This window comes from Spermophilus citellus, assembly GCF_964194105.1.
Source record: "Spermophilus citellus genome assembly, chromosome: 5".
Classification (NCBI taxonomy): domain Eukaryota; kingdom Metazoa; phylum Chordata; class Mammalia; order Rodentia; family Sciuridae; genus Spermophilus; species Spermophilus citellus.
The window spans coordinates 59,196,748-59,220,676 of record NC_138186.1 but is presented as its reverse complement, the minus strand read 5'-3'; the positions used below and the strand labels follow the sequence as shown (position 1 = coordinate 59,220,676).

The window sequence follows — 23,929 nt, the reverse complement described above, 5'->3', positions numbered from 1 at the left end:
TATACCTGTGCATGAACTTCTGTAGGATATATAAATGAGAATTGAATTATATGGTCATTTTTAACTTTTGTATTTGTAAAAAGGCCAAACTGTTCTATTTTTTTTTTTTTTTTTTTTAGTTTTTCTGCAGACACAACATCTTTGTTTGTATGTGGTGCTGAGGACCGAACCTGGGCCGCACGCATGCCAGGCTACCGCTTGAGCCACATCCCCAGCCCCCAAACTGTTGTCTAAAGAGGTTGTACTAATTTATATTCTTATATGCAATGAATAAGAATTTCTCTTGGTTCTGGGTTGTGGCTCAGAGATAGAATGCTCACCTAGCATGTGTGAGGCACTGGGTTCGATCCTCAACACCACATAAAAATAAAATAAAGATATTGTGCCCACCTATAACTAAAAAATTATGTTAAAAAAAAAAGAATGTCCCTTGTTCTACATACTTCCAATGTCTGGAATTTTAGCCAAGTTAGTGAGTGTAGAGTGTTACTTCATTATGGTTTTAATTTGCATTTTCACGATTACCTATGAAGTTATGTATTTTCACTAGTTACTGGAATTTCTTTTTTTTTGAGGGGGGGTACCTGTGATTGAACTCAAGGGCACTCGACCACCGAGCCACATTCCCAGCCCTATTTTATATTTTATTTAGAGACAGGGTCTCACTGAGTTACTTAGCTAGCTTTGAATTCTCGATTGTCCTGTCTCAGAGCTGTCTCAGAGCTGCTGGGATGATAGGTATGCACCACTTTACCCGGCTGGAATTTCTTTTAAATATTTTATCCATATTTTTACTGGAGTATTTGTCTTTCATATTGTTCTATAGCTGCTGTGTTTTTTTTTTTTTTTTTTTTTAGAGAGAGTGAGAGAGGAGAGAGAGAATTTTTAATATTTATTTATTTTTTTAGTTCTCAGCGGACACAACATCTTTGTTGGTATGTGGTGCTGAGGATCGAACCCGGGCCGCACGCATGCCAGGCGAGTGCGCTACCGCTTGAGCCACATCCCCAGCCCTATAGCTGCTGTTTATATATTGTGATATAGTACTTTTTTTAGGGCTAGCATATATCTTTTCCTACCCCATTCTCTTTTTTTTTTCTAAGTACCTCAATAAATTTTTAATTCTAGAAAATATTTTAAATATAAACTAATCTATAGGCAATTTAGCAGCTGATCTCATATAATATTGTTGTTTTTTAAAGAGAGAGCGAGAGAGATAGAGATAGATAGAGAGAGAATTTTAATATTTACTTTTTAGTTATTGGCGGACACAACATCTTTGTCTGTATGTGGTGCTGAGGATCGAACCCGGGCCGCGCGCATGCCAGGCGAGCGCGCTACCGCTTGAGCCACATCCCCAGCCCCATATAATATTGTTTATAAATGTTTTCATTCATATTTCATTTGGGACATGAATTAATTATTGGAGAGACAGTTTGGCATGAACAGTTAATTGAACACTCTGGGTATCTTTACCCATCCAAGAGGTTTTTCTATTCAATATGAAAAAAATTTTTAATTTGTTTTAATTAGTTACACATAACAGTACAATGATCTTGACATATCATACATTTGAATCAGATGGGATATAATTTCTCACTTTTCTGAGTGTACAGTTTGCAGAATTACATTGGTCATGCAGTCACGAATATACCCACAGCAATAATAATGTCTATTTTATTCTGCTGTCCTTCCCTTCCCCCCTTCCCCTCCCTTCCACTCCCATCACTCCACCCCATTCTCTTAACAGCAACTTTTGATAAACAGAAGTTGTTGACTTTAATACAATCAAGTATATCAGTCTTTTCTTGTTAATGTGTTATTCTGGTCCCTAGAAACCATAATCTGACTTTATTATTAGGGAGTCTAAGGAGCAGATATGAGAGACAAGGAGAGTGAAACAGGGAAAGAAAGAACCAGTATGAGAAGTTTCATTGACCTGGCCACTACTCAATTACTGAATTTAATGATTGGGTCCTCAATAAACAAACTGCATCTCAAGAGCATCCTGGGAGAAGTGAGATAGGAGAAGAAATGGGAGGAAATTACTCATTGGCTCCTGTCTCTTATTGATCAAAATTCCATCCTGTGCGGAATTACATCCCTCACATTTCCATTTTATTTATTTATTTTATGTACATATGAATATATATATATATATATGTACATAAAATACATATGAATATATATGTACATAATATACATATATATATTCTTTTTTCTTGGTACTGGGGATTGAACCCAGGACTTCATGTATGCTACGTAAGGTACTGAGCTATACTCTCAACTTTTTTTTTTAAGAGCATATCTTTCAAATTGCCCTGGCTTCAACTTGGGGGATCCAGTGTAACTAGGATTACAGGAGTGTACCACCACACCCATTTGAGCTTATGCATTGAAAAACAGACAAAGCTTTTTTTTTATTTTTTAAAATAACTTATTCTAATTTGCTACATATGACATCAGAATGCATTTCAATTCATATTACACATATAAAACACAATTTTTCATATCTCTCGTTGTCCACAACATAGAGTTACACCATTTGTGTCTTCATACATGTACTTAGAGTAATGATGTCCATTTCATTCCACTGCTTTTCCTATCCCTATGCCCCCTCCCTTCCCCTCCCTCCCCTCTGCCCTATCTAGAGTTTATCTATTCCTCCCATGCTTCCCCCATCCCCATCATGAACCAGCATCCTTATATCAGAGAAAACATTCAGCATTTGTTTGGCTTTTTGTGGGATCGGCTTATTTCATTTAGCATTATATTCTCCACTCCATCCATTTACCTGCAAATGCCATGATTTTATTCTCAACAAATAAAGTTTTTTTTAAAAAAGTGGGGTTTAGTACTCAATAGTGATAAATGCATGGATTGAATCCACTATGCTTAACAGAAGATTATATCTTTAATCTGTTATTACTGGTACATAGGAACACTGGTAATATCAGGGTGTTGGCATTCCAGTCACTGAGCAGGGAGTGCCTAGGCTCAGTTCTCATCTAAAGACTGTCAACATTTCTATCCTCCTACTCATTTGGCACATGGCTTCCCCATAAAGCTTATGGCCCCAAGCAGAAGATTTGCAACAGTTTTGCTCAGCTTGCATGTGGGGGCAGAGGTGCCATTAGCTGCAAGTTGAAAACCTGGCCGAAGTCCTCCTCCTCCTGGAAGACACTAGCATCTTTATTACCTCACAGGAGCTAAATTTCCTTCTCTTGCTTCTGAACTCATTTCAAAGCCCAGGAGGCCTGTCACTTTGGCATATTCTTGGAGAGTGAATCCCATTATTAGGACCCCACTTTGTTTTGGAGTGAATCCCATTATTAGGACCCCACTTTGTGATCTTATCTAACTCTAATCACTTCCCAAAGGTCCCATCTCCAACTATCACATTGAGAATTAGGGTTTTTTAATACAACATACACTAGTATGGCAGTAGGTAAAAAACTGGATGTGTAACCGATGTGAACCTGCATTATGTATATAGGGTAAAAATGGGAGTTCATAATTCGCTTGAATCAAATGTACGAAATATGATATGTCAAGAACTTTGTAATGTTTTGAACAACTAATAAAAATTAATAAAAGATAAAAAATAAGAGAATTAGGGTTTTAACATATGAACTTGGAAGTGGGGCACACAACTCAGTCCTTAGCATAGAGCATAGGTTTCTATTTTCAGATCTTATCTGTCATTGTTATATGGCTACTATGGTGTGTGTGTGTGTGTGTGTGTGTGTGTGTGTGTGTGAGAGAGAGAGAGAGAGAGAGAGAGAGAGAGAGAGAGAGAGAGAGAACGAACCAGTAAGCATGAGAGCGCCTTAACTTGTTTCATCATTAAATCTATATAAAGAAAATGAGAATTGTGTTGGAGAATTACCTGTGAGTTCTCTCCCATCATATAGGGCAGAGATATATTTCCTCTCCCATCATATTGGGCAGGGATATTTCCTCTTTGCTTAAAGTCAAGTGAGGAGAGGTCTTTACTGGAAATTTTCAAGACATTTGGCTCATGTCTCCTAGTGTTTGTCTTAACTCCCACCTGGGAAAAGTCCAAAAGCAAGATGCTGGCTTCTTAGCTGTATTGGGATGGCAAGTAAGGGGGACAGTATGGAAGCCAACTGCACTCCTAGAGAGTGAACCCAGGGGTGCTGTACCACTGAGATACAACCCTAACCCTTTTTATTTATAAAAAAAATTTTTTTTGGTTGATAGACATTTATTTTTATGTGGTGCTGAGGATCAAATCCAGTGCCTCACACATGCTAGGCAAGCACTCTACCACTGAGCCACACCCCCAGCCCTTTATTTTTATTTTTAAAATTTTGGGACAGGGTCTTGCTAAATTGCCCAGACTGGCCTTGAACTTGCTGACTTCCTGCCTCAGCCTCCCAAGTTGCTACTAAAGTTTTAATTGTTACCCTGGGGTAAACATTTTTACTATTGCAATAAGACTACCACTGTCACTGAAAAATATCTGACAAATAAGGAGACCTACAAGAAATTTCATGTAGGATACAAAGAATGATGCATTAGACAGGTATGACAGGGTAGCAGGAGAGTTTTCTGATTATGTTCCATAGAGGCCAGCTTCTCTGATTGAGCAAGAAAAGTGATGAGTATAACAAATCCTGATCTAGTATTAACTCCAAGTATCTATACACAGAGATTCATATTTTCTTCATATTACTTATATCACATCAAAACGTAGGTAACAAAAAAAAAGTAGGTTACAAAAATCCACAGAAAGGCTAATAAAGACAGGGCATATACTCCAGGCAGTCTTTTTATTTTTTTTTCAGTAAAATAAATTATTTTACTTTATATAAATTTATATAGAGTGAAGAGCTGAGGATAAGAAAAACCAACCAGTGAAAAGTTTTTACTTTGCTGGGCGCAGTAACACAGGCTTGTAATCCCAGTAGCTTGGGAGGCTGAGGCAGGAGGATAGCAAGTTCAAAGTCAGCCTCAGCAACGTGGAGGCACTAAGTAACTCAGTGAGACCCTGTCTCTAAATACAATACAAAATAGGGCTGGGGATGTGGTTCAGAGGTTGAGTGCTACTCAGTTTGATCTCCAATACCAAAAAATACATACATTATATATATTTTATATTTCTATAATATTATATATTTTACTTCATTTTTGCTTAGCTATTATGAATGTAAGCATATGCCATTATACAAACACGTGGAATTGGATGTATTTTAAATTTAATATAAAAACAAACTAGTAGGGGCTGAGGATGCAGCTCAGTAGTAACTAAGAGCTCGCCTAGCATGAGCAAGGCCCTGAGTTTGATCTCCAGTGCTGCAAAAAAACAAACAAAAATACCTAGCAAATCTTAAGTTTGACTAAACTTTTCTTCGTAATCAGAAACCTGATTTTTATATCAATTTCAGGGTTTGTATGTCCAATTGATAAATAAGAAGCATTAAAATATTAAAAATACTAAGTCATTTGTATTTGATGGGAAAGAACTCATCAAACATTTTGACCATTGTACTGCTGGTTTATTTTTTTCGACTTTTGTATTTGGGATACAGAGCCCTGGAAATGGCATCTAGAAAAATTCTGGTTAAGACTGAGAGTGGTGTGAGCAGGTGTTGTCTGAACCTCACAGAAACTCGCCAGGCTTCTCCTGCCAGTCATGACATGGACTGCCGGTGGTAAGTGACCTCTGCCAGACAACCGTGTGTGGTTAGTACTTCTCGAAAATACACTCTGGGCTGTGGATGTGGCTCAAGCGGTAACGCGCTCGCATGGCATGCGCGGGGCACTAGTTTTTATCCTCAGCACCACCTAAAAATAAAATAAAGATGTTGTGTCCACCGAAAACTGAAAAATAAAATAAATAATTTTCTCTCTTAAGAGAAAAAGAAAATACACTCTGATGTCTGTTTTGTGTTTGATTCTCTGGCCACCCACTCCGCTCTTTCCTATCCTCAATTCAAACCTCTAGAAGTTGGGCAGACAGGAAAGTAAACTGATGGTAGGGACGCTGCCTCTGTAGGGGCGCGCGCTCTGGTGGGTGCTCTTGTTGAGGCGCGTAACCTCCGACAGAATTAAAGTTTCGGGGGTGTTTATATTCTCACCATTTATAGTAACTTATTGTCTCCAGATACATTAACAGGGTTGGGGAGCAGGGAAAGCAGGAATAAACTCCCAAAGGATAGCACCTAGGAGTCCCGACGCGTCGGGGATCCCCGGGAGATCTAGTCCAGCTCCCGCTAATCCCACTCTTTCGCCCCGCCCCTCGCGCTTTGGCCCTCGGCGTCACGTGACCCCGGGGGTGGGGGAGGGAAGTGGGTGGCTCGGCGGCCGCCATCTTGCGGAATGGGAGGCGGAGCGTGCGGATCTCTGGGCGCGCGCTGCACTCCCCTCCCCTCGCCCAGCTTCCGCGCTCCTCCCCACATCTCAGAGCTTCAGTGGACACTCCCTGAGTAGAGAAGCGGGGAGCCCGGCAGGGCTCGGGGGTGTGTCGGGCGTGTGCTCGCGCCCTCCAACCGCCAGCTGCGGCCGCGGGAGCGCGCTCGGCCCGGTCCCGGGGCGGCGCGGCGCGGCGCCGAGGGGAGGGGGCTTCTCCGGCGACGGGGGCCGCGCGCGGAGGCCGTGGTGGCGGCGGCGGCTGCAGCTGTGGCGACGCGCTCGGGGCCCGCGTCCAGGGCGCCCCCGGGTCGGAGCTGCCGCCGTGGCCGCTGCTGCCAGAGCCATGTACCGCAGCAGTGCCCGTTCCTCTGTCTCCTCTCACCGACCTAAAGACGGCGGCGGAGGCGGCCCTCGTATCGGCCGCAGCTCCGGCTCTTCCTCTGGCCCGGCTCGCCGCACATCGCCGCCGCCGCCTTCCTGTTCCTCCTCGTTGCGGACCCCGGCTCGCCGGCCCCGCTCGCCTACTGGGCACCGTGGCCGCCGGGCCTCACCGTCTCCGCCACGGGGTCGCCGCGGCTCCCCGTCCCCTCCCCGCGGCCGCCGGGCCTCTCCTTCCCCTCCGCGGGGTCGTCGCGTCTCCCCGTCCCCGCCGCGGGCCCGTCGCGGCTCCCCGTCGCCACCGCGGGGCCGACGACTCTTCCCGCCCGGCCCAGCCAGCTTCCGAGGCAGCAGCCGCGGGGAGTCCCGCGCCGACTTCGCCCGGGACGGCCGCGGAGACCATCCAGGCGACAGCGGCAGCCGGGTAATCCCACCCCTTACCCGGGATTTCCCCATACCCTGATCCACTTGCCCAGAGTTCCCGCTTCCAGAAACGCCCTCAGCCCCGGCGCTGCAAGGCCTCTAGACCGGGAGTCCTCGGCGACGCCAGAGCCCGAGGTCCCTGTCAGCCCCGGGAGCTTCGTTTATATAATAACGGACTAGGGACCCGCACGGGCGTCTGGTCGGGAGGGAGTGCTCCGTTTATTGGCGAGAGGCTGTTTCTCTCACTCAGCGGAGAAGAGGTGGAAAAGTTTGCCAGGGCGAGGGGATTTTTATCCAGCCCTGTGTCTGGTACTTTTTGGAGAGTTGACACTTCTTCGGGGCTCCGTGGGGTTTTACTCCCTTACACTCGAGCTGGCCCCTGGATCTTAGCAAAGCAGTTGGAATGTCCATCTTTGTGGCAAGTCAGGGCACTCTAGCGGGATAACCTGTTAGGGGATCTAGATTGGAACTGCTTTCCGAAACGAAAGGAGCCTAACCACAGTCCTGATAGCTACTACCACTCGGTGAGTTGTAGGATGGGAACCGTGCTTAGTTCTTCACAGGTTCTTTTTAACGCTCACAACCCTTTGAGGTGAAGCAAATATTGTTCCTTATTGTACAGCTGAGGAACCAACCCAGAGGCTTAAGTAAATTGATCTAGGTGACACAGATGAGCCTGTGAAACTGTGGTGGAGCTGTGATTCAACTCACATGTAGTTTGCACAGCCCATGATTGTAACCGTTGTGTTTTACTGCTAGAGGAACAGAACATGAGATTAAGAAATTTAATTTAGGAGACTGGGGGTATAGGTCAATGGTAGAGGGCTTGCCTAATCTGTGAGGTCCTGGGTTCTATCCCCAGCACCCAAAGGGGGGGAAAAAACGTTTTTAGTTTAGACATGATATTGACCTCTGTCAGAACCACCACTCTAGTAGAGTTTCTGCTCAGGGTCTGGTATTGGAATTTGTTTCAGTTTTCATCAATCTATCTTATAACCCAGTGACAAAGTTTCTATTTTCTTGAGTACCTTTCTAACATGTATCCAGGTACTCTGGCTACTGTCATCATAGGTGAATTGACTTGTCATTTTGTTAAGATTTTCAAAACCCAGCTGTGTCAGTCTGAATGTCAGTCACTACAGAGGAAGCAAGGACAGAAAACTTGATTCCACAGCCTCCCCTTTTTTCCTATGTTAGTTTATTTGCTTCAGTCTTTTCTGCCACAAAATGGTATCACCTTTTGTTCAAGTCAGAAATTGTCATTGTCTCCCTTCTCCCTATATCTAATCTGTCATATTAACCATATCTGCCTAACCTATCATTTGTATCTCCAAATTACACCTTCGAAACTATTCTTTGCCATACCAACAATTCCCTGGATTGTTGGGTTTGGCTCCTTTACATTTCACTCTTACTATCCTCCAATTTATTCTGGATACAGAAATGAAAATGATTTTTTAAAACCCTCTTTTCATACATCTGATAAGTATTTATTAAGCATCTACCATGTATTAGGCAGGACAGTGAACAAACCAACAAAAACTTCTGCTCTCAGTTTAAATTTTAGCAAGATGAATTGGAAATTAAGAGAAGTTAGAAATGGAGTAGCGGGCTGGGAATGTGGCTCAGGCAGTAGCGCGCTCATCTGGCATGCGTGCGGCCCGGGTTCGATCCTCAGCACCACATACCAACAAAGATGTTGTGTCCACCGAGAACTAAAAAATAAATATTAAAAATTCTCTCTCTCTCTCTCTCTCTCTCTCTCCTCTCTCACTCTCTCTTAAAAAAAAAAAAAAAAAAAAAAGATGTATCTCCAGTAGGGTCTGGGGATGTGGCTCAAGCGGTAGCACGCTCCCCTGGCATGCGTGCGGCCGGGGTTCGATCCTCAGCATCACATACCAACAAAAGATGTTGTGTCCACCGAGAACTAAAAAATAAATATTAAAAATTCTCTCTCTCTCTCTCTCTCTCTCTCTCTCTCTCTCTCTCTCTCTCCTCTCTCACTCTCTCTAAAAAAAAAAAAAAGAAATGGAGTAGCACATTTAGTGTGATTAAGTACAAGGAAAAATAAAGCAGAGAAGGGAATTAAAATTTTTGATAGGGAAAGCCTCCCAAGAAGGTGATTTGAGTGAAGACTGGTGAGGGTGTAAGCAATACATTGGAAGGCAAAATGTTAGATCATAGTATTTCCTTGCTTAAAACCCATCTGTAGCTCTTATCCCAGTAAGAGTAAAAATCAGAATTTACTAACCATGGTTTCTGTTTATCTGTGTCACTTTTCTGTGGCCATACAGGCCTCTTCCTATTACCCCCAAAATTGTCAAGTAATTCTTTCCCTTCACCTAAAACATCTTTTTATCTTTTTTTTTGCAAAACTGACATCTCAGGCATGGTCCAGATTAAATGATACTATCTCAGAAAATCCATCTCTTACCTATCTATAGTAACTCCTCCTTTTCCTGTCTTTCATGGTATCATGTTTTAATAATGTTATAGCACTTACCGCTATCAGAAGAACTTAAAAAACAAAACAAAAACACCTTGGGCTGGGGATGTGGCTCAAGCGGTAGCGCGCTGGCCTGGCATGCGTGCGGCCCGGGTTCGATCCTCAGCACCACATACCAACAAAGATGTTGTGTCCGCCGAGAACTAAAAAATAAATATTAAAAATTCTCTCTCTCCTCTCTCACTCTCTCTTTAAAAAAAAAAAAAAACACCTGTTTTTGGCTTGCATCCTTCACTAAAATGTGTAGGTTCTGAGAGCACCTCTCTGTTTTAATGTCCATTAAGAATCAGAGGTTGGGGCTGGGGATGTGGCTCAAGTGGTAGCACGCTCGCCTGGCGTGCGTGCAACCCGGGTTCGATCCTCAGCACCACATACCAACAAAGATGTTGTGTCCGCTGAGAACTAAAAAATAAAATATTAAAAATTTCTCTCTCTCTCTCTCTCTCTCTCTCTCTCTCTCTCTCTCTCTCTCTCCTCTCTCACTCTCTTTAAAAAAAAAAAAAAGAATCAGAGGTCAGGGCTGAGGTTGTGGCTCAGCGGTAGAGTGCTTGCCTAGCACGTGCAAGGCCCTGGGTTTGATCCTTAGCACCATATAAAAATAAATAAAACAAAGGTATTGTGTCCACCTACAACTAAGAATCAGAGGTCATTGTTTGGGAGGATTGGAGGTGTGGGCTTTTCTAAGAAAATGAAAATTTAAAAGATGCTTTTTAAAGTAGTTTTTAATCAATATTTCTCATCTTGTTGAACCACAGCTTTGTGAGTAGGGAGAACATTTTTAGGCATAGTGACATCTTGACCATATTACTACCATATAATTTTTTTTACTTTTGTAGAGACGCCCTCCTAGTCTGCGTTCTGACTCTTCTTTAGAACAGAGCTTAAGGATCACTGTTGGCAATGACCACTTCTGTGTTAGCACACCAGAACGTCGTCGGCTTAGTGATCGGCTGGGGTCACCAGTGGATAATCTGGAGGACATGGACAGGTAGGCTTCACTAAGGCAGGTGCACTATACTAGTACTGGAAGGCCGAAAGTTTGCTGTTTTCCACATAATGTATTTGAAAGGATGGTGCCAGCACTTATTCCCTATGTCTATGTGTCCAGAACAAAGTACCACATTGGAAAAGGCTTTGTGAATGGAGAAAGCATACTGAGGATATGGAGACTGTTTCTGAATGAACTGTATGGTGGACATGATTTTTAAAAACTCATCTTGGTATGGATAAAAAGAGTATGCTGAAGGGTTATAATCAGAATCCCTGAAATGAAAAATAGTTGAAATAGCATGGATTGTAAACTATTGTAAAGGTGTGAAGAATGTCCCTTATACAAAGGAAAATTCTGAACACAAAAGGAAAAAAAATTTTAACAGTGTTTAAAAAAACAAACTTCAAAAGTTTATCCAAACCAAAATATAGATTCAAAAAGGGTTTAGATAAATTCATGTCTAATATATGTGTGAATGTTTACTGTATAAAGTGATAATAGAGGTTTTTAAAAATGTTCATTTACTACTTTACAACTCTTGAGTGCTAAGGAAGAGCAAATGCATTTCACAGTTATCTATATAGCAAGTAAATAATAACATTAGGCGTTATTCACCTCAAAAGCCAAACTAGTTAGGATGGGAGTTCAGAGCCTTTTTCTCAGAGCTGTTATGGTCTTTGTCCAGCACATTGGGAGTTTTCATAAATGATTGGCAGTAGCAGTGAATCAAGGAAGTATTCTTTCTGAAACTGTTCAGTAGTGAACAGAGCATAGACAGTGAAGTGGAGACTGCTAGGCAGGAAGTCTGAGGACAGTGCTGCTATTGCTAATATTTACTTCAAAGTTCCAGTGGCTATGTTTGCAATGAAGCAAGGGAGGAGAGTCTTATGTCATATAATACTGAAGCTTCTGAAGATAGGTCTTCAAGGTATGTGACTACGTCTCTTAATTGAGGCAATAGCTCTCGACCTTCCAGCTGCTTCTATTTTGGGAGATGATTGAATAGTTAGTGTGGGTAGGTGGTGCTTGGTGTGATTCTCTCTTTCCTTGCTAAGGTTTTGAGGTATCTTCACCTCCCCTTTTCATAACTTTGTTATCTATGTGTGCTTCAGATAACCAATTGTCTTTTAAAAGTTATAAAATTTTCCTTTTACAGAGTTTAGAACTGTGATCTTTTTTTATAGAATTATGTGTTTTAGAGAGTCTAGTCTACTTTAAAGAAATTGAATTAAGGTTCTGAATGGAGGTTATAGGACCTTTCTTTACACCTTACCACCTATACAGTTCCTTTTCTCTTGCTCAGTATGATTTGTATGGATAATTACTATCCTTTTAAAACCGGCCCATAGTACCATTGACATGCTCAATCTCCTGACAGTGAGACTAATCTTTAGCTAATAAAATAGACCATTTCCATTCTTTGTACATACATGTTTATTTCTTTTTTTCTTTTTTTTTTTTTTTTTTTGGTACCGGGGGTTAAACTCAAAAACACTCGACCACTAAGCTACATACCTAGCCCTATTTTGTATTTTCCTTAGAGAGAGGGTCTCACTAAGTTGCGTAGTGCCTTTCCATTGCTGAGGCTGGGGCTTTGAACTTGCAATTCTGTCTCTAGCCTTCTGAGCACTGGGATTACAGATGTGTGCCACCACGCCCCGGCCATGTTTAGATTTTTATTTGCTTTATTCTCTTTCTTCTTTGTTTGAATCTGTTTTAAGTTTTGTATAGTTTGGGTGACAATCAAGTTACCCAAGTCAAGGGTTGTTATATCCTTTCCTTAGTGGGCTGGGGTTGTGGTTCAGTGGTAGAGTGCTTGCCTAGCGCATGTGAGGCACTGGGTTCAATCTTCAGCACCATATAAAAATAGATAAAATAAAGATATAAAAAAATCCTTACCTTAACATCCTTATAACTGACTATAAGTTGTTCTGAAAATGGAGCATGAATAGATTGAATGAAAAATTCTAAGCCTTTTGGCTTCTAAAGACTAGCAAATAGGGCTGGGGTTGTGGCTCAGAGGTAGAGTGCTCACCTAGCATACATAAGGCTCAGCACACATAAAAATAAAATAAAGATACTGTGTCCACCTAAAGCTAAAAAATAAATATTAAAAAAATTAGCAATTACAAGGTTTATTTCTCGTGTTTAAAGTTGTTTTGGGATTAAATATTCCATTTTTGGAGTTCTCATATCCTGACAACTCCTTGTCCTGATAAAGGTTGATGAGGTAGGAATTTTTTTCCCTTTAATTTACTTAGGGAAAAGACAGAAGTAGACATCTTTCTTGAGGACTTAGCAAAGCAAAAGAATAGAGAGTTTAGGCTTTAAAGGACTTGTGTGTGTGTGGTACTGGGGATTGAACCCAGAGCCTCATGTATGCTGTGTAAGCACTGTACTACTGAGCTGAGCTACACTCCCAGCCCTGAGCAACCTTTTTTTAAATTCAGATATATATTTTCTTTTAAAGAGAGAGTGGGGGGGGGTGGAGAGAGAGAAAGAGAGAGAGAGAGAGAGAATTTTTAATATTTATTTTTTAGTTCTCGGCGGACACAACATCTTTGTTTGTATGTGGTGCTGAGGATCGAACCTGGGCCGCACACATGCCAGGCCAGCGCGCTACCGCTTGAGCCACATCCCCAGCCCCGAGACCTTATTTTAGAAAACAGATTTAGCTAAGGCTTTTAGAGTGTTCTTTACTGGATTATTTCAGCCTACAGAAGGTGTGATCCTTTTTAGGACTTACTTTTTTGCAACCAGTTTCCTTTTTGATGCCTTGGGATCCCTGAGGAAGGAGAACATGAGCTTCTAGTAAGCATCCTGATTTCTGACTATATTGACATGATAGCTTTTTTTTTTTTTAATTATTCATATGAGTTCTTTCATTGTATGTTTCCTTTTACTGGAGATTCCAAGTCTGGACTGAGGCTTTCTGAGAGCCATCTTATTCTTCTAGCTTCTTGATAATTAGTGTTCCATTAGATGATGAACTAGTATTCCATTTGGTGGTTATATGTAATAGTTCTAGTGGAGAGCTGAACATGAGAGCTTGGATGAATTTGCCACTAACCATGTAGCTTGAGTTTTTCCCCCCACACCAATATGTATGGTAGATAGTGTTTTAGTGATGTGGTAATTCCTCTCCAAATATAGGTGTTCATGGTTGATAGATACAGGGTAAAATTATTTACTCTAGTTATGTTTGATTTCAGAGATCATCCTTGATCCATTCACATACCTTTATGTTCCAGGGTAAGTTGATACCTCAAAATCCCCCAGATTCCTTGGGAAGGAAGTGGGAAACAGAAATCTGTATTCCCAAAGGTGGAATTCTTTGTAGAGAGGTGATGAAGTTTAACCTTGGTAACCTTTCATAAATTTATTTATAGCTATTGTCCAATTCTAGAACTTTGAACAGAGGCAGGGCTGGTGAAGAAGAAAATGCAACTTTTTGATGTTCTGCTAAGGTGGTTTCAGGGATGAGAAAACAACTGTTTTTTTAAAAATATTTTTTAGTCATTGATGGACCTTTATTTAATTTATTTATTTGAATGTGGTGCTGAGAATTGAACCCAGAGCCTCACACGTGCCAGGCAAGCACTCTACCTCTGAGCCACCACTCCAGTCCCAAGAAAACAACTATTAAAAAAAAAAAAAAAAAAAGGAAAGTCATTTTTAGAAACAACAACAACAACAAAAAAGAGGCTATTATAAACTGTAGAAGATATCAATATTTGCCATCTCTAGATGATAATTTGTGACGGAATATGAGTGTTGTGGAAGTACTTTTATTTTTTTATTCAAATTACTTAAAATTTACATGCTTAAAGTGCTAGAGGATCTTTTTTCTTTTTTCTTTTTCTTTTTTTTAAAGAGAGTGAGGGAGAGAGAGAGAATTTTAATATTTATTTTTTAGTTCTCGGACACAACATCTTTGTTTGTATGTGGTGCTGAGGATCGAACCTGGGCCGCACGCGTGCCAGGCGAACGCGCTACCGCTTGAGCCACATCCCCAGCCCCCTTTTTTCTTTTTTTTTTTTTTTTTTTAGTTGTAGATGGACACAATATCTTTATTTTATTTTTATGTGGTGCTAAGGATCGAACCCAAGGCCTCGCATATGCTAGGTGAGTGATCTACTGCTAAGCTACAACCCCAGCCCGAGGATCTTTATTTCCATGATTTAAATAAAAAACTATCTTTTTTAGATCAGAAAGTCTGTGACCATAATACCCAAAAAAGGTTAGGTCTGTTGTGTGTGGTGTAGAGCTCTTAAGCTGAAGGGACAACTGTTTCTTCCTGGATTTAACCTTCATTCTACCAAGGGCTAAGTCCTTTGTATTTCTAAAATAGAAACATACAGTGAGCCAAATCATCATTCACTTTTTTCTGGGCCCAAGATTAGCACAATGCTTGTGGATATCCAGGTAAGACAGGGAAATGGGTGACAAAACAGTTTTGTGATCTTTAATTTTCTCCACAATGACAAGTCTTTTTTCCAAATGAAATATATATAGGGCGGCCGGGGTGTGACTCCGTGGTAGAGCACTTGCCTAGCATGAGTAAGGCAGTGGGTTCAATCCCTGGCACCACATTAAAAAATAATAATAAAAAGATATAAAAAATATCTATCTCTATATAAAATATATAGGGCTGGGATTGTGGCTCAGCTGTAGAGTGCTTGCTTAGCATGTGCAAAGCCCTGGGTTTAATCTCAGCACTACATAAAAATAAATAAATAAAATAAGGTATTGTGTCCAATTACAGCTAAAAAAAATAAATATTAAAGAAAATATCTCGTGGGGGCCAGGGTTGTGGCTCAGCGGTAGAGTGCTTGCCTACCATGTGTGAGGCACTGGGTTTGATCCCTGGCACCACATAAAAATAAATAAAATAAAAGTTAAAAAAATCAGATAAACCTAATATGTAGACATAAAATTGGGGCTAATAGAATTTAACTAGGGTTGAAAGTCTACAGCTCTTCTGGTTCTGCTTTCCTAGGACCTCTTAAGAGAGTTCCTAAGTACTCTTTAGATCTCTGTGGAACACAGCTTTTAAAAAACATTGTTCTGGACTGGTGTTTCTCAAACTTTAAAGTAAATACAAATTACCTTGAGATCTCACTAAAATGCAGATTCTAGTTCAGTAGGCATGGGGCTGAGCTTAAGAATCTTTATTTCTAGTAAGTTCTCAGGTAATGCTGCTGCTGCTGATCCAGACCACACCTTCAGTAGCAAAGAGCTAGAATTTAACTAGTATGGATTGTGTAATCAGGGACTCTTTGTAGTCTGTTGGTGTTTTCACATCTCCCTGACCATCGTATGATACTCTGAATCCGTAGTCTAATCAAAGAGGTTAGCCTAAGAGTTCTATCTAGATGTATTGGTAATATTAGCCCTTGGTTAGTAGCTGAAGCTACCTATGCCCCCAGAGGAAAGGGAGAAGAAATGTTTTATTATCATGTATAGATATGTTCTTGGACTCTATGATCATTGTCTTTTTCCCTAAGCATTCTATAGCCCCCTTGTCAAATATCAATTTCTTAGACTTCACTGGTCTTATTCTTTCCAAGTCCATTATATCCAATGATGCTTGTCTCTTTTCTCAGGGATGACTTGACTGATGATTCTGTCTTCACTCGAAGCTCCCAATGTTCTCGGGGTCTCGAGCGATATATTTCCCGGGAAGAGGGGCCTCTTAGTCCCTTCTTGGGACAACTTGATGAGGACTACCGAACAAGAGAAACTTTCCTTCACCGATCTGAGTATAGTCCCCATGTCAGTTGTCATGATGAACTGTTGCGGGGAACAGAACGAAATAGAGACAAACTCAAAGGCTCCTATTCTATGCGAGCTGAGGAAAGGAACCGAGAGGCCAAAAGGCCCCGTTATGATGACACAGAGAAGATACACAGCATGGGAGGGGATCACCCAAGTTTTACATCAGGGACACGCAACTATCGACAGCGTAGAAGAAGCCCAAGTCCTAGGTTTCTAGACCCTGAGTTTCGAGAGCTGGACCTTGCCAGGAGAAAGCGTGAGGAAGAGGAGGAACGAAGCAGGAGCTTGAGTCAGGAGCTGGTGGGAGTTGATGGTGATGGCACTAGCTGTTCCATTCCTGGACTGTCAGGTGTCCTAACAGCATCAGAGCCAGGATATTCTTTGCATCGGCCTGAGGAAGTGTCTCTGATGCCTAAGAAGTCCATTCTGAAGAAGCGGATTGAGGTGGACATGGAGCCTTCTGTGCAGGTCTCTGTTGCATTTCTTCTAGGGATTCTTGCTGGATCCTTTAATATCTTAAAGCCTGGGTACTTTCCTGGGGGCTGTGTCCCTAATGGTACCTTTGTAATATATGCTGGACCAACATTGTTAAATGTCTGTTAGCTGTATCTTCCAGGATTCTTTAAATGAAATTATAGGCCTCATAATACATCTGTAAAGGGCTTCTGTTCTCTCAAGATTTTTAAACAGACTTTTTGGGGAGTATCTACTGTAAGTTTTTCCTTAAATTGGATAACCCTGTAAGAATCTTTGAATATGGGTTTCTTGGAAATGGAACTTGAAGGGCAATGCGAAGAGATGATCTGAATTTCCTCATCTCTCTTATATATAATATGTACATATAATATATATTTTTGCAATGTATATTTAGTTTATATATATATAGTTATATATATATATTTAGTTGAAAGATGGACACAATACTTTTATTTTACTTATTTATTTTTATGTGGTGCTGAGGATTGAACCCAGTGCCTTATGCTAAGTAAGCACTCTACCACTAAGCCATGACCCCCAGTCCCCTCATCTCTGTTTAGAGGGAAGGCAAATGTATGAGTTGTAGGTTACAGAAATCAAGTGATTCTGATTTTGGACCCACCTCTACCACCAGTTTTTTGTGTGATTTTTAGATAAGTTACTTCACCATTCTGAGATTTGATATTTTTTGTTAACGTATGAAAAGATGGCCAGGCAAGACCACTAGTTTAGCTAAAGGCTTCTGAAAAAGTGCAAAAGAGCTCTAAAGAAGCAAGGGGAGGCTGATCAGTTTCCAGAGTTTTCAGTCTCCGCTTCAAAGCAGTGCCACTTATATATATTTTTTCTTTGGGGATCCATGGAAATGAAAACAACTTAGGGGATCTCTAAAATCTTTTTGAATTCAAATTCCTTGGTAAAGACCAAAACAAATGAGCAAAGGTGAAGATGCCATCCAATATGCATCATTTCCTGTTTCTTCTAATTACAGCAGAGACATCTGAAGATACAGGGACCCAAATCTTGAACTAGGCTAAGAATACTCATTTTATTGGTTTGGTTTGGTACTGGGGATTGAACCTAGGTACTTAACCACTGAGCCACATCCCCAGCCCTTAATTTTTATTTTGAGATGAGGTCTCACTAAGTTGCTTAGAACCTTGCTAAGTTGCTGAGGTTGGCTTTGAATTTGTAATCCTCCATAGTCTCTGGGATTATAGACATGTGCCAACACGCCTGGCTTATACTCTCCCTTTTATCTATACTCATATCTCCCTTTTAATTCAGAAAGAAAAAAGTTTTTAAGTACTTATGTCAATTACTGGTGTTCTGAGATTCTCCATAGGGGCTAAATAAAACTGTGTTTGTCTTTGCAGCTTGAGAGTTTTTCCAGTAGTACCAGCTCCAACCAGGATCACACTCTTTACTCTGGACACTCGTCTCTTCCACTAAGTGGTGCTATTGCTGCTTTTGCCTCAGAGATTGAAAACAAGGGAACTACAGTGGAGACTGCCCTGAAGGAACCTCCAGGCAATCTCTACCAATGGGGTACCCTCCCTGGGCTGCCTAAAGACAGCAGTCCTCTAAGAGAAAAGTTCGGAAGTTTTCTGTGTCGCAAGGAGAAATTGGATTTGAAATCTGAGGGACCTGAGCGACACACAGATTTGTTACTCCCCCATGAGAGAGCTAGCCAGGATGGCAGTGGTTTCTCCCGCATTCTGAGCATGTTGGCTGATTCTACCAGTACACAGGAAAAAAGGCGACGAAGCTTTCCTGACATTGAGGATGAGGAGAAATTTCTCTATGGGGATGAGGAAGAGGATTTAAAGGTGGAATCCCCACCAAAGACCCTTGGGAGTTCTGAGAGTGAAGTTGTGAGGCAGGAGGCAAGCTCCCTATCCTCTTCACCTCCAGCTATAAAACTAGAATCACTGGAAGATACCAATCCAGAATATGCCAAGATTCATGACTTGCTGAAGACCATAGGGCTGGATATTGGAGTAGCAGAGATTAGTAAATTGGCTGCACGCACCCAGGAACGGCTTCATGGCAAAAAGCCATCATCACGCCCTTCAGCTGACCGCCGTTCCTCTGTTGACCGACATTTTTCAACTGACCGCTCCTCAGTGGATCATCGTTTCTCAGCTGATCGGCGCTCCTCAGATCCCCACAGTCTAGAGAGCAGGGAGGCACACCATAGCAATACCCACTCCCCAGAAGTGTCCCATCCACACCCAGCCTCCCCTGTGGATCCTTACCTGCTCACAAAAAATAGCCCTCCATTCCTAAAATCTGACCATCCAGTGGGTCGTATTTCAGGACCAGAAGTGGTTGGCAGTGGGTTTCAGTCATCTGTTGCAGTCAGGTGCATGCTACCATCAGCCCCATCTACCCCAATTAGACTTTCACACTCTGCTTCTTTATCTCAGTTTCATATGCCAAGGACTTCCCAGTTTGCTGCGGCTCGAATACCTCCAAACTACCAGGGACCTGCCATTCCCCCTGCCTCCTTTGATGCTTATAGGCACTACATGGCATATGCAGCTTCAAGATGGCCCATGTACCCTGCTTCTCAACCATCAAACCACCCTGTACCTGAACCCCATAGAATAATGCCAGTAACTAAACAAGCTACTCGGAGCCGTCCCAATCTCCGTGTGATCCCCACCGTGACTCCTGATGAACCCAAACAGGAGGAGTCAGTGCTAGGCCCAGTTCCTACTGCCCAAGTGCCTGTCCAGGTGTCTATCCCATCACTCATAAGATACAATCCAGAGAAGATCTCTGATGAAAAGAACCGTGCCTCCCAGAAGCAGAAGGTAAATATTAGCTTTGGTTGTTCCATGTCTGAGTTTTTGTTTTAACATAAAATTTGTCATTTAGAGGGGGCTGAAAATGTATACGCACTTCCAACTCCTTTGGATGTTGCTGTCATCACCCTAAGTAATATATAGCCCCTTTGATCTTCTCTCACACGTTTTGTCATTCATTATAAACAAACAAAAAGTTTGGCCATTGGTGACCATGATTGCTAGATTTGTTTTCTTTCTTTCTGTTTTTTGATTCTGGGGATTGAACCTAGAGGTGCTTTACCACTGAGCCACATCCCCAGCTTTTTTGTTTTGAGACAGGGTCTTGCTAGTTGCTTAGGGGCTCCCTAAATTGCTGAGGATGGCCTTGAACTTGCAGTCCTGTCTCAGCCTCTTGAGTTGCTGGGATCACAGGCATGTGCCACTGCACCCAGCTGACTTTTTTAAATGTTTTATTTCTTGGTACATAGTAATGGTCTTAGAACACTTAGGGTAGGAGCTGGGATCCTTGAAGTCTCCCATTTTCTCATTTTTTTCCAGTTTAAAAAAAATTAGCTAATCCTTAGAAGAGAAAAACAAAAAACTTTCCCTTAATTTCTGTTGTAGTTATATATCCTGAACTTCAGCCTTTAGTTTATTGAATTATTTTGGGAAAGGGGAATAGGTTCAGTAAATATAAAACTTAAGACTTCAGAGATAGTGTTTGGAGGCTGAACACTTTCTCTTTGTTTTTCCTTCAAGAGCTACCTCTTAAGTCAGGGCTGATAATTCATAGGTTTTTCTCACTGGTCTATTAAAGACTAAGCCATATTTGGTTTTTTCCATTAGGTGGTAGTAATGTGGTTGAAACATCATGAGCTTTAGGGCAGGTATACTAAAATCTCCTTACTCTTGTGATTTTTGGTAAGTTACTTAGTTTTGCACAACCTCAGTTTTCTTAACTGTAATATAGAGAAAATGTTGTGAGGATTAAATAACATGAAATATGTAATGCACCTAATACAGTGCCTCACGCATAACACATTAGTTCCCTTCTCCCTGGTTCCTTTTGGGTTCAGAACCACTGTCCAGTAGTTGCTGTCAGTGGCTTTAGGTGTGTCTTGCATAAAAATAATACATTCTGAGTGTATAGTTCTTAAAAGAAGGATAATGCTATTCTGGGATTGACTACATAATCAGAACCTCTGTGTACAGGTATGTGATCCTTAGCTTAAGATACATAGCACAGGACTGGGGATGTGGCTCAAGCGGTAGCGCGCTCGCCTGGCATGCGTGGGGCGCTGGGTTCGATCCTCAGCACCACATAAAAATAAAGATGTTGTGTCCACCGAAAATATTTTTTAAAAAATTCTCTCTCTCTCAAGGAAAAAAAAAAAAAAAGATACGTAGCACAAGGCTTTCTGGAAGAGAGCAATAGAAAAGGGAGGATGTTGGAAGATGAGGGACTATCTTACCATTTTGTACTTTGCAGGTTATTGAAGAGAGGGAAAAACTAAAGAGTGACCGGGAGGCCCGCCAGAAAAAAATGTACTATCTCAGGACTGAGTTGGAGCGGCTTCATAAACAACAAGGTATCAGGCAGCTCCTTTGCATGGCTGACTTTTAACTTTAGTAGGAGACCCAAGTGGAGAGGTTTTGTTACTTTCAGGTTCAGTGACTCAAAGTTTGACTTTTAAAAATTATTTTTTAAAAAGGGCTGGGGGATGTGGCTCATTGGCAAAACACTTTGCCTATCATGCACAAGGCCTTGGATTCTGTCCCTAGCACCACACACACATACACACAAATAATTATCATTATTAACATAGACCTAGAGAAAAGTTGCAATAAAAGTACAAAGAATTCTTAGGTACTCTTTTTCCAGATTATTAATATCTTACTACACTTGCTCTGTTATTTCTGTGTGTGTGTGTGTGTGTGTGTGTGTAATTTTAACCTAAACTCTTACAGTAAGTTGTAGATGTGACTCTTTGTGACCTCTGAATATTTAAGTGTGTTTTCTAACAACAAAGAATTTACATACATAACCAGTAACCACAGCGCAGCAATCAAAATGAGAAAATTAATCAAAATGAGGCTACAAATCTATTCATAGTTCACAATTTTCCCAGTTATGTCCTTTATAGCAAAAGAAATTGCAAGATTTTTCATCATATTCAGTTGTCATGTTTTTTTAATCTTCTTTTATCTTTTAATAATAGTTCCTGAGTCTTTGTGTTTCATAACATTGACAGTTTAGAAGAGTCTTGTATTTTGTAGAATGTCTCAATTTTGGTTTTTTTGATGTTTCCTTATGATTAAATTTGGATTATTCATTTTTTGGGACAAACATTATAAAACATTACCAGATTCTTATCAGGTGTTGATTTACTGGTGGTGTTAACTTTGATCATTTGGTTAAGATGATGTCTTTGAGGTTTCTCCACAATAACATTACTATTTTTATCCTTATAGGGGATATCTTATTATAAGACATTAATAAATATAGGGAAGTACTTTGAGATTATATAAATTCAGTTATTCTTCAAACTTCCACTCACTAATTTTATCATTTAATGATGATTCTTGCCTGAAATATTGATTTATTGCCTTTTTTTTTTTTTTTTTTTTTTTTTGGTGGCATTGGGGTTTGAACCCAGCACCATTTGCCTCTGAACTCTATCCCCTGCCCTTTTTAAAATTTTATTTTGAGATAGGGTCTTGCTAAATTGTCCAGGCTGGCCTTGAACTTGCAATCCTCCTACCTCAGTCTCTCAAGTAGTTGGGTTTACAGTTATGTACCACCACATCAGGCTAAATAGTGACTTTCTAATTTTATCACTTCTACTTTTATTAATTGGCTTTCTACTATAAGGAGGAACTTCTTTACCTCTATACTCATTTGTTTACTCATTTATATCAGTGTAAATTCATAGATTTTTCATTCAGTAGTAGTAGTTATACTTTCATTATTGTTATTTTCATGCTCAAATTGTCTCAAATTTAGCTAGTGGAGCTCCTTTAAATTGGCTTCAGTGTCCTTTTAATATGTTCTCATCATTTTTTGAGCATTTCCTTAATTTTTGGCCCAAAGTATTCCATGATGCTTTACTTTTCATTTCTTCTATGCTTTTAGGAATTCACATGTGTAATAAGGAAAGAATATAACAAGGCTTCTAAATAATGCAGCCTAATGGTATGAAAGAACAGAGAACAGGAAGAAAATATAATTACTTCTGTTTGGGTTTGTGTTGCTTAGGCATGAGAAAGTTAATTATCCTAAGAGATCTAATCCATGAGGACCTGCAGATGGAATAGGAGATAATATTAGGTGAACCTGAGGTGAAACCTAAAACTCAGTGTAGAGGTTGTTATGGTATCCTTAAATAATATGTGTCTTTGAATGATTTTTACCCTCTGAATAATTTTCTGGCTCTATGAATAGAAAATAGCTGCTATATTCATAGTTATAACATTTATTGATTTTTCTTAGGGAACACAAGCTCATAAACTCATATATTTTTGTTTAGGGAGCCCCTGAAGTGTATCCATAGATCTTAGCTAATTACACCTACAGAAAAAATAATAATCTATCCTTTACCTTCATAGAAGCTTCACCTAAGCCAGCCTTTGTGGAAGGAAAATCTTATTTACCTTTAGAAGCTTTTGTGAAGAGTGATTTTTGTAACCATAATGCACTGATAGATTACTACTTATAAATGAAAAATGGCTCATTGTAATTTATTTCCCCTGTTTCTTCCTGTTGACATTTGACTACTCAGGGGAAATGCTGCGCAAGAAACGAAGGGAGAAGGATGGTCACAAAGACCCACTTCTGGTGGAGGTGAGTCGGCTTCAGGACAACATCATGAAGGACATTGCAGAGCTACGACAAGAGGCAGAAGAGGCAGAAAAGAAGCAATCTGAACTGGACAAAGTGGCTCAGATCTTGGGAATTAACATTTTTGATAAATCCCAGAAATCTTATAACGATAGTAAAGAGCCTACAGAAAAGGCTGGGAAAGCAGAAAAATCTAAGAGCCCAGAAAAATTGTTGTCATCCTCAAGCTCTTCCTCCAACAATAAGGTAATCACTGTTCTATTTCTATTATATCTTTTTTTTTCTCATAGACTCCTACAGAAGCTTTCTAACATTTTCTTAACTTTACCTTCCAACCTGTTCTTTCCTCTTGTTAGAATCATTTTCTTAAA

General features: G+C 40.7%; 1 protein-coding gene across 5 annotated transcripts in view; it reads left to right on the top strand.

Annotated features, from left to right (window-relative positions):
* The first annotated feature begins 5,947 nt into the window (after positions 1-5,947).
* The window catches only part of ZNF318 (zinc finger protein 318), a 35,658-nt gene continuing 17,676 nt past the window's right edge, over positions 5,948-23,929 (top strand). For 2 of the 5 annotated variants that reach the window (XR_014021932.1, XM_081293988.1), the window contains exons 1-6: positions 5,979-7,180; positions 10,522-10,673; positions 16,283-16,922; positions 18,305-19,747; positions 21,210-21,309; positions 23,500-23,804. Coding sequence is in view for 4 of the 5 variants with exons in the window: in XM_081293988.1 (XP_081150114.1) it covers positions 6,722-7,180; positions 10,522-10,673; positions 16,283-16,922; positions 18,305-19,747; positions 21,210-21,309; positions 23,500-23,804 (3,099 nt within the window). In the remaining variant the exon portion in view is untranslated. Of the gene's footprint in view, positions 7,181-7,223; positions 7,704-10,521; positions 10,674-16,282; positions 16,923-18,304; positions 19,748-21,209; positions 21,310-23,499; positions 23,805-23,929 lie in introns of those variants that run through there. The other 3 variants (XM_081293985.1, XM_081293989.1, XM_081293986.1) reach the window with 3 other exon arrangements.